The 11,493-nt window shown below is 31.9% G+C and overlaps 1 protein-coding gene across 1 annotated transcript in view; it reads left to right on the top strand.

Moving 5' to 3' along the window:
• Positions 1-2,358: 2,358 nt before the first annotated feature.
• LOC106468694 (ryanodine receptor-like) overlaps positions 2,359-11,493 on the top strand; it is a gene marked incomplete at its 5' end in the record, with an annotated part of 134,442 nt that continues 125,307 nt past the window's right edge. The window contains 9 exons of the mRNA XM_022397055.1: positions 2,359-2,581; positions 3,856-3,973; positions 4,339-4,416; positions 4,893-5,016; positions 7,010-7,117; positions 7,557-7,673; positions 8,643-8,728; positions 9,151-9,204; positions 9,865-10,747. Coding sequence (XP_022252763.1) covers positions 2,359-2,581; positions 3,856-3,973; positions 4,339-4,416; positions 4,893-5,016; positions 7,010-7,117; positions 7,557-7,673; positions 8,643-8,728; positions 9,151-9,204; positions 9,865-10,747 — 1,791 coding nt within the window. The remainder of the gene's footprint in view (positions 2,582-3,855; positions 3,974-4,338; positions 4,417-4,892; positions 5,017-7,009; positions 7,118-7,556; positions 7,674-8,642; positions 8,729-9,150; positions 9,205-9,864; positions 10,748-11,493) is intronic.

Raw genomic sequence — 11,493 nt, 5'->3', positions numbered from 1 at the left:
AGTTGCTGTCCATTTGAAACTTAGATTCATTATGAATACTCTGCCTAAACAACCTATCAAAGATTAATTAGAGTACATTACTGTTTCTTTTTGTATTTTTGTAACTGAACAGTTCACTTTGGAATATTTGATCTCTGTTTTATTCTCAACATTCGATGCTTTTGAAAAAACTACATTAAAAATATTACATCAAGCTATATGATGTGTTACATTCTGATCTTGATTACAAGTGGGTTTGGAAGGTATTATATATTATACATGAGGTTAGTGCAACAGGTATGTTTATGGCCCCCAGTGTCGTCTCTTGCCAGTCTTTTGTGGGACTTCAATATTATAGAATGCTTTAGGAAAAACACTGTACCATCAAAGCAGGTGCATTGGTTCCCGACTTACACATCGATCCATATATGAAGTTTTGGTCTTTAGACTTCCTGTTAAGACAGTCACTGATAATATCAACTTTACATCTAACAAATGTTGCTGTCAATCTTTACTATTAGTCTGTCATACTTTTAACAAGATATTTTCGACTTTTTCAAAGTTCCAATTACAGGCTTATAATATTTTTAAGTTATGTTTAAGTGACTGGAAAAACAGAGATTGTTAATATTATAAATGAATGTGTTCTTTATAATTAAAATCTGTTTGGAACACTTATATAGTTTATGGTGCATTCCTGATTAATGTTGTAAACAAAGTTCATATACCCTGCTTTACTATTCATCACTAAACAGTATTTTTGCATTATTGAAGTTTAGTTATGTAATTAGTCACTTGTACTGAAAAATACTTTAGGGAAAATCTGTATAGAAATAAGGTGAAGTTAATCTTGAGAACAAGAACCTTCTGAATCTAATTATATGGTGGAAATGTAAAGGAAGTGTAATGTCATTTTCTTCAGCTTTAGGTAAATTTTTATGTTTCTACCAAATATTATGACATAATTCTTCAACTAATAAAGAACAGAATCGTATGGTAGTAAATATAAGACACACTGAAAATTGCAGAAGATGAATTTATACATTGATGAAAATACTAGAAGCTTATATTTGCATTCATGTTATAGTCATAGCCATTATTTACTTGTACAATTGTACATGTCATAAAATGTGGTAAGTGGTTTCTTCATTATATCTTTTTTTTTATTGTAGTATGGCTAAACCGAGAAGAACATTGAAACACAATGACAACATAAACATATATACAGACAACAACTTAGCTGTGTATTAATTGATGCTATTATTTTAGGTGAACTAAGAACCATGGTTTTTATAACACCAGCAATATTTGTTGTTTTATAATTACTTCATTTTTTATCATTGGTCACTAGATATATTTTTTTGCTACCTATATTTAATATGATGAAAGAATGAGAAACTTTTAAAAAAAACTTGTACTTTTTTTTTATTTCAGTTGGACAAATATGAAGTTTCCTGAAACACATTTTCAGTTATTGATTTGGTTCAGTTGTATTTACTAACAAAACATGTCAGTGCCATCTAGGAAATTATAAAGCAAACAAATTAATAATTAAGGTAAAAAGATTATCATGTAATATCTGCCATCTAGGGACAATTTGTAAAATTACATTCACAATGTTAACAGTTCATAATATGACAGGTATTACTACTCCAATAATTTCCATTAAAATTTATTAGGATTATTGATAGTTATCTGTCTATAATGAGAGAACATTATCAGATCTATGATTATTATATAACATTTTTATATAAACATCAGTTAATTTGCCAATAAAATATTGTATTCCCAAACTTATGATTGTCAAAACAAGATATTTTGCAAAACGAAATATAAAACAACTTGGTAATATATAGGTTCTATAATATTAAAATCATAGACTTATTCATAGAGAAGCTGTATGTCAAATATTATGACAGTAGATGAAGTGGTTTGGAAGTAAAATCGTGAATTTTACAAACTTCAGGAGGCCCTTGGGACATTTAACTTCTAATTATGTGCATAAAAGAATTATCTTACCTTAAAGAATTTAATGCTTTATCAAAATATATATGTTATATTACATGTGATACTAAATATCATTTATAAAACCACTTTAGTTAGAGTCGACTTTCATATGATGCAGAGTCATATCCTTAAAGCCAGGGAAGACTTTACTGATCTCAAAACAAAGTAAAATTATTCCATAATCTCATTGTCATATTGTAATTATCATCTTCACAGTGGCCCCTCAGTGGCACAGCGGTATGTCTGTGGATTTACAATGCTAGAAACTGGGTTTTGATACCATTGGTGAGCATAGCTTTGTGCTTAATTACAAACAAACAAGCAATCTTCATAGTGTTATTAGTGCAGTGGGTGTTTCATTATTTCCAATAGTATCACTGTGATAGACAATTGCCTCCCCAAACACATCTTCTTCAGTGAACTACAGACCGGAATATGCTCCCGTGCTAGTAAAAAGGTTGCTCTAAAGGACTGCAATGCCAATCCTAATACCAGGGAAACTTTTGCCCAAAACTGTCCAGCCTGGAGGAGTGCTGTCATAAAGGGAGCACCCACATATGAACAACATCATATCCTGACACCCCAGAACAAGCGTGTAGCACGTAAAGCAATAGGAAGCAACCACCAGAACCCACCAGCTCACCTGCTGTCTTGCCCGCATTGCACCATACATTTTCAAGCCAGGATCGGGCTAATCGTTCTCCTCTGAACACACAAAATCAATGGATAATGATGAAGATGGTTCTCTTCAATCATGAAGGACGAACCATAATAATACTGTGATACACATTTCCTCTATTTGCTGTTGCATTCTAGTCCACACATGGTTATTTTCCACTGTATTCGTGTTTTCGTTTAATTGTGGCTTTTCCTACTTGTTCACTCTAACTGAATATTTCCACTGTTACCATTTTCTAAGTTTCTTACACTTTTATTATCATATGATCCTGATACTGTGCTATTCCTAAATCAGTTCACTTTCCTTACTTCTTCTTCTTTCCTTTTTTTTGAACCACCTCCTTTTTAAAATAAATTTGCACCAGCTGGTACTATTCTTCTTTCTTTCTATTTAGTTTTCTTAAGTACAGAAAACTATTCATTATATTAATCTGCTTTGAACTTGGCAATGTCCCCTTTTTTCTTCTTGTGTACATTCACTTCATATTGAAGTTGCCAATGCTCAATCTCTGCTTTCCTGCCATCCTTCTAACGTCTTCCAAAAATTTTTTCATAATTCTCAAATAAGTAATTGCACTTTGTTTCCACACTGACAGCAATGAACTATTTAGTTCCATCTGAGAATGAAAAGGTGCAAGGATAAAATGCAGAGCTTTTAAATTTCTGTTTTGATCTTGCGTGAATTTCATAAAGTATTTTTCTCTGTTTCAAACTTTGACAACTTCAACTTTAAATATAGCTAATACACTTTCTGTAAACCTTACAACTCTTGTTATTAAACCATAAGGATTGTTATAGATGCAAATCACCTAATGTTTGCAAGATTATTGCTCTCTGTAAAATATGATCTGAATGCAATCTGTTCTGCTTGTTTTTTTGTATCATTCAATTCATGTCCTTAGTTTTGCAGGAGACTGTCTGTTGTTTGTAAACAGTTCATTTGAAATTGAGAAATGAAATGTTACAGAAGCAATTTCAGAAATGTTGGATGCAAAAACTTCCTCAAGTTTAAATACAAATTCCAAATCAGAGTTTCCATATAAAAACTTCCTTTAATAAAAAGGTGAAAAGCTTTGTGCTTTGTACTGATGTTCTGATATTAATCTTGAAATATCTTGTTAAAATAGCTAAAGTGTGAACAGTATCAAGAGTAACTTTGATATAAATGTTGGAAATAAACATAGCTAAAAGAAAAAATATTTTACACAGGCTCGTAAAAACCATGCTGGAGGAACAGAACCATATGGAAAACAGTGGCAGGTTGGTGATGTTGTTGGGTGTCTGCTGGATCTTCATGATCGAACTATCAGTAAGTTTTTCGTCATGCAATAACATTCAAAATACTTATGTAAAAATATAGTTTGTTTGGGGAGTTATTAGATTACTCGTAATACTATAGAAACAGGATATGTACTAAGTTAATTGTAATAGTAAAATCAATGATCAATAGAATTTGGATACAATGAACATAAACTCTACACAGTTTGTTAGAAAAAATTAGTCTTAACGATAAGTATTTCAAAGAAAAGTATTGAATCATTGTTTTAGGAAGTAAGGTAAACAATTAATTTGTGGGTAAGGAATATATTTAAATCTGTATAATATGAGTTTTATATCACATTTGTCTGTTTGTGTATAATGATTAAACTTAAAGATGAAAATGTTAACTTGTAGGTTTTACTTTGAATGGTGAGCTACAGCTTGATGCAATGGGTGGAGAGACTGCATTTGCTGACATACCTGTTGGTGAAGGTATGACATTTTTCGCTAGTAGATAAAGTGCTGTTGTTCATATCCTTGTAGTAAAGCATAGCACCAAATTAAATATGATTTGTTTTGTTTCTTAAAAACAAAGTAAAAGCATCTTAAAAACTCTACACAAGGTCCCTACAGTTCTAGCTTTGAACTATTATTTTCTCTAGTTGTGATTTTTTAATTCTAACAGATATGATTAACAACATTATATTAATTCTTTAAACATAATTCATTTTGTTTTGTCTGTTTTTTAGGCTAGAGACCTTAAGGTATAAAAACCATTGACTATCTGATACTTTAATACAAGTTATGACCAAGAGCAGAACATTAAGATAAGTCTTCCCAAAATAACATTTTTTTGTCCCATTATCATTACTCTACTGGTTTTATTTTTAATGCTTTGTTTCTTCTTTTTGGAGAATATATATATATAGATACGTACCTTCCAATTTTTTTTCTATGTTATTTTGAAGGTTACCTTCCAGCCTGTACATTAGGAAGTGGACAAAAAGCTAAACTAGTGTTTGGTCATGATGTTAATACCTTGAAGTACTTCACTACTTGTGGCCTGCAAGAAGGCTACCAGCCTTTCTGTGTGTAAGTATTTAATGTTAATACCTTAAAATACTTCTCTACTTATGGCCTGCAAAAATGCTACCAGCCTTTCTGTGTGTAAGTACTGTTATAATACCTAATGCTGGGAAAGTGTTATCTTTAGATCATTAGTTTGTATGATAGTACATCACAATAACACTGATTATAATTTAGATCATAAGATATTACAGGCCCAATATACGGATTTCTAGTAATAACAGTGTATAACGGTTTATCAACTAAAAGGCTATCTATAGATCAATAGTTTGTGTGACATTAAATCACAATAAGACTGATGATTTTTTTTTAAATCTTTCTCTACTGCTCCTATACAAGTTTTCAGTAAGCAGAGCAGAATGACAACTTGAATGTATACATTGTGTGCTGCAAACCACTGCTGAGGAGATTTTTTTTCAGTACTATATCTCATCAGCCTGTTGGCCATGCAGTACACAAAGCCCCTGTAAAAAATTCTATTTATATCTGTCATTTATAAGATGTCAGTTATAATGGTTATAAAACCTCAAGCTGAAAAAGCATGATCTGTAGTCTGATTGTGTGAGTGACAATAAGAATGATTATAATTTAATTTATTAGGCAGTGGCATGTGATCAAGATGGTGTTATGAACTGTTTACTGGAAATGTCTATAAGTCCAGTAAAGAAAGTATTGTGATGTAATGTCACACGACATATTATAAACTAGAAAATAATAGACATTTTAGGTTTTCGATAAGTCTGACTGATCACTTGAAAATTCTTTTTGTTTTCAATCTTTTGCTGAAGATGCTTCGTCAAGAGATTAACTCATTTAAAACCTTTCTACTGTTCACTGTGTTGTTTTCTCTTTAGTCTATTGTAGGCTTATGTAGCTGGTTTCTTGATAAAACTGACACAGCTGACTGTTGGGAAAAAAACACATTTTATATGATAATTAGTCATATTTATTAACAATAACAGATAAAGAAGCCTCCCATAACTTTTATTACACAATTAAGTACAAATTACGATGGCTGGGTTCGTTAAATCAGATATTACCTTAGAAACTAATATACTGGCTAGCAATGGCCTTTAACATTCAAAAGGTTTTGCATAGTTACCTTCGCTCCCCGGAGGGGGGGGAAGGGTATTGCAATTGGGTCTGTGTTTCCATGCATGAATTTCGAAAACTAATAGACTGATGCACACGAAAATTTTACACAAGAAGGGAAGTTATTATGGGACAGTCCTCCCCAAATTTATTTGGATTCAGATGCTGGATCACTTTGAAGCATTTTTAAATAATGGGGAGATAGGGCATTTTCGTGGTTTTGGGTTAATAACTCTGTAAAGCGTGATTGGATTTGTACCAAATTTCATGGGCACATTAAGGTTGAGACTCATCATCACAAAAGGACAAATGATCTGGATCGTTCCATTTTGACATTTAGGTTAACTAACTCAGTTGTATATTTGAAACCCAATTTAATCAGTGCAGTTGAAAAGTGAAATAATAAGTTGAAATTAACCTCTCAATTAATCTTATTAAAAACAAGAGCAATCAGAGAGACTGCATGCGTATATATTGGATAAAGTCAAATTTCACCTTCAACGACTCAGAAAATCCTTCTCAGATCGAGAATGATTGTTATAATGCTTTAGTTGTATTAAGCATCATTTGCAGATCTATTTCTGCAGTTTAAATGCTCTGAATGCTAAAAGGATGCATTACAATCATGGTCTTGGAAAGCACATAGCATCACCAAAGTATGTAAATTACAGTTAAAGAAATTTAATAACACAAGTACTTTCAAAAATTTAGCCTTTGTCTAAGGGTAAAATGGGAGCCTATTATAATATATACATTCTGCTAAAATCAAGCCAAACAACATGTTATATTACTTGAAAAATTATATAATTGAAAAAAATTCTTTGGAGAACAAACATGATAGTAGAAGCTTAGAATTGCTTATCTTTTGTGTCTCATAATTTTTTACTATCCATTTTGGAATTGTTAGGAACATGAATCGACAAATGGCATTTTGGTACAGCAAAGATGAACCACTTTTTGTTAACGTAGATGAAGCTGCAACATCTCATGTGGAGATAACAAGGATACCACCAGGGTGCGTTAAAAACAATTAATTTCAATAAAATATATTTATATATTCTTATTTTAAAAGGTAATTCTGTATATGCCTTTTTATTACATTGTAGTTTAATCTTAAATCCTTACTAATTGGAAAATTTTTTTTAAAAAGTTTGAAAATTATTTTACTCTTTTATAACTTTGAATTTTTCATATATGCATTTATGTAAGGAATGACGTACAAATATTTTTAAAGATATTTTCCTTTAATTAGTATTATAAGCAACTTCCTCTGAAGCTTATTGGTATGATGCTTTCTTTTCGATTATTTTGTGTATATCTTTGCTTGAAGTATGTTTATGGTCTTCTTTTTTTTCCCATTACTTATTGAATGATATATTTGTTTGAAATAAATTAATTCCTTGTAAGATTTTGTTCCATTTATCATTTATATTTGTAAACGTGCTTGCCTACAGGAGTGACTCTCCCCCAGCCCTGAAGATCTCTCACAAAATGTTTGAGACAGTAGAAAAAGCAAACTGGGAATTTCTACGACTAAGCCTGCCTGTTACTTGTCATGATGAGTTTATTAAGTGAGTAGAAGCATCAATTAGAGCTACTCTTAACTTCAGATTCTCTTTATATGTTGGTAAAAGTACTGAGTAACAATACGGTCTTAAAATATGGTTGTTTAAATTTGTCCAATATACTATTTGTTACAGTTTTTCACTGCATATGATAGATGGTGTTTTGGGCAGCACAATTGAAAACGTTTTTAAGTCCAAACAGTCTATGTTTACAGTGATATGTCAAAATGTACAACCAGTTGAAAATTCCCACAGTCATTGCAGTTACAGTTTTGTACCACCAGTTGAAATTTCCCACAGTCATTGCTGTTACAGTTACACAGTAACTAGAGGTCACTTTCGTTGGAGATAGGGAAGAAACCTAGTGATTTGGGGGTTAAAAGGTAAACATTTACCATTTCAGAAAATAGAAATCTGGTCTCTATACAGCTCAAGGTCTGAACAGAAGATTTTAATTATCGTATTTTCCCAGGTCACTTCAATCCCTCAGGACTGGGGAAGAACCCTATTGATTTTAGAAATTAGGTATCTATGCAGAAGAACACATAACCACAATATAAACAAACACACCATATTTATCAACACAACAAATCAAACAAAAAGTTAATGGTCAGGGGGGTAGGGATTGGCACACCATATTTATCAGCACACTAAACCAAACAAAAAGTTGATGGCCAAGAGGGATGAGTACACACGCACACAATCACACCATATTTATCAACACACCAAATTAAACAAAAAGTTAATGATCGGGAAGATGGGGATGAGCACACATACAACCACACCATATTTATCAATGCATCAAACCAAACAAGTTTTCCTGTGAAGTAGAATATCTAGCAAAAATAATAAATATGAATTTTTTCAGTAACCGGACATTGTTTACAATAAGTTAACTAAGGTTCTTGCATTTACAAAGAATAAAGGTTTATTTTGGAAATTGTTTTCCTGATCTAATTTTACAATTATTTCTAGTGAGACAGAAAAAATTCATAGATTAGAAGAAATGAGGCGTAGACAGAGACGAGCATTAGCAGAAAAGTCTGGCATTCGTCATCCAGGTATGATAGCATTGATCTTTTCTAATTATTCAGAAAATAACTGAATATGTCACGTTTCTATTTTATGTATTTATTTATCAATTTCAAGATTGTTTTTTTTTTCTTAACAGTATGCAGCAAAATGACTAAGAGATAAACAAACTTATGTTACTGTCATGATTCTGTACATTATGTTCATATTAAATAAATAGCTTTATTTTTATAACTCTTTTGTTTATAAAAATGCAAGAACCCCTGTATAGGTTTATGTGTCTATTTCTTTTTTAGATTTTTATTTGTTGTATGAAAGCTTAAATGCAATCCTTTGTACACGTTTTTTTTTATATTTGTTAATGTAGAAGAACCTGCTTGTTTAATTAAGTTTTTTTTGTTATAAGTTTTGAAATTTTTTCTCTGACGTGAAATATCTATTGAACTTGCAGCCAATCTAGAGCAACATATGCTGAAGAGTGGTTTCAGTTTATCTGACATCAAAGGTAAAATAATGTGGAATTGATGTATGATTCATATCTAACCTATAATTTTTTATGTTCAAGTCAGCTAATCTTTCTCCATGCAGACCCTTCAATTATTTCATATTTAGGAGATTAATAAATTAAATTAATAACCTTAATAATAATGTCCAGTTCACTTCAATGAATAAATGAATAAAATGTCTCCAAAGTTGTGTGTAGATGTTCAGACTATTATGCAAGAGTTACATTATTCTTATAGGAAGTTTCTCCTCGTCTATAGTAATAGGTATGTGAATATTTTGAAATAATTCATCTTTTTTTTGTTGCTATAAGCTTTTTTCTTTTGAAGTACAAAAAAACAACAACAAATACAATATTTTCTTCACTATTTGAATGCCAATTTTTCTAAAGTAGGATACAAATTATATTTGTCTATTTTAAACATAATTATGGATTAACAAAATTTTTATAGATCAAATTAATAGAGCTCTATTTATTGGACCTGTCATGGCATTTCTTAAAATGTTGTTACAAACTTCAGTCCTTTACTTAGTTATAGGAGACTTCAAATCATCTTAACATGATTGTAGATGTCTACCATGATATCTTATTAGTCAATAATTAAAACTATCACTGATTAAAAATATCTGTTTTTTTATCAGAATGATTTTTCTTTTTTAGACTTGCAACGAGGTTATTCTGAAGATGTTGTTCAAACCATGAGTGCCCTTAACCTGGAGCAAGGAAAGCGGTTAGTCCAGCCACCACAACCTACCCTTGCACAGCAGAGATCAGGCTCTAATAGCATGTTGCATAAAACTCAATCTTTTGACCTAGCAATGTCTAACCTATCTGTACCAGGTGAAAGGGCCCCAGATCCTTCAAAATTGAGAGCTGCATCTAGTGAAGAAGCTCTGCACAAGAAAGGCATAGACAAGAGTTTAAAGAAAAGCTCTACACCTGAGCCTTCTTCAAGCTTCAGGGATGATAAGCAGAAAAAGAGAGGCCGTTCGCCCTTTCGGTTCTTTTCAAAGAAAAAGGAAGGTTTAGAGAGAAGAGAAAAAAGTGCTACAACACGTACTGGAGGATTAGATCAGAACAAGCAGTATGGTTATGACTTGCCTCCAGAAAGAGATAAACCACTTTCTGCCCCTATGGGTGCCACTCTGAGTGTCCGAGCCCCTGCATTACAAGTAATCTCTGCTAGCAGTTCTTCCAATATTGGAGTACCATCTGTACCTGATCGGCCAACTAGTCTCACAAGTGGAGGCAATGTACCGGGAGGAACAGGATCCCCCGAAAGACCTATGAGTAGCAATAGAAAACATTCTCGTGCCGTCATTCAAGAGCCAGAAGACTCTACTGACCATGAAGTGGCAAATGTGGGGCTTGAACTCCTTGATGAATACTTCTATGGTGTGAGAATATTCCCAGGGCAAGATCCTAACCATGTTTATTGTGGCTGGTCAACAACAACCTACCATTATTTTGACAAAAGTTTTGATAATAGTAAAGTTCGCAAAGTGATGTTTCAGTATTTGGAAGAAGGATCTCATCTGGAAGTGTAAGATATTATCTGTTACATTTTTGGTGTAATAATTGTAAAATACTAAAAATAAAAAGTACATTTTGGTCGAGTAATAAATAATAAAGCTTAGAAATAACACAGTAACAGATTGAAGTATTTTTGTTGAACCTAAAAATTTGTTTCATATTTTCCATTGAGATAGTTTTTGTGTATTCAATACTGTATTCACGTGAGTGTACCAGCAAATCCCTGGTAATTTAATGATATGGCCAAAATGTTTTCAGACTTCAAGTCATTGTGATATGTAAATCAATCTTGGTTCTATTTTACCCTGTTCAGTGCAACATCTAAACTAATTTAGCTTTCTGAGTGGCTGCTTCAATTCAGATATTTTGCTACACTGTTGTTTCATAGTCATGTGACAAATATGTGATTTTGCTGGTGAAGTGTACAAGCAAAAAAGTTTTGAATGTTTATACATTGAAGTGGGTTCAGTGGTTTTGTTATTTTTAGGACTGCATAACTGGGAAATAATATTTTAACTATATTTTGGATTTGGCTAAACAACCTTTTATATTTTCTAAAAAAATAAAAGTATCAGTCATAATCTAGTGTATGCTATGTTATAACAGCTTTCAAATATATTGCTGCATAGTCTTCTCTTGACCAGGTAATGCTTCAGTCTGTATTCCTATTACAATACAGTTTACACTGCAGTGTGACATATATATATACACCTGGAAAAAAGTTAAGCACCCCCAAATATTTTTCAAGTGATTCAG

The sequence above is a fragment of the Limulus polyphemus genome, unplaced genomic scaffold (genome assembly GCF_000517525.1).
Source record: "Limulus polyphemus unplaced genomic scaffold, Limulus_polyphemus-2.1.2 Scaffold3117, whole genome shotgun sequence".
Taxonomy (NCBI): Eukaryota; Metazoa; Arthropoda; class Merostomata; order Xiphosura; family Limulidae; genus Limulus; species Limulus polyphemus.
The sequence above is the reverse complement of the archived record's forward strand: the minus strand, read 5'-3'. Positions and strand labels throughout refer to the sequence as shown.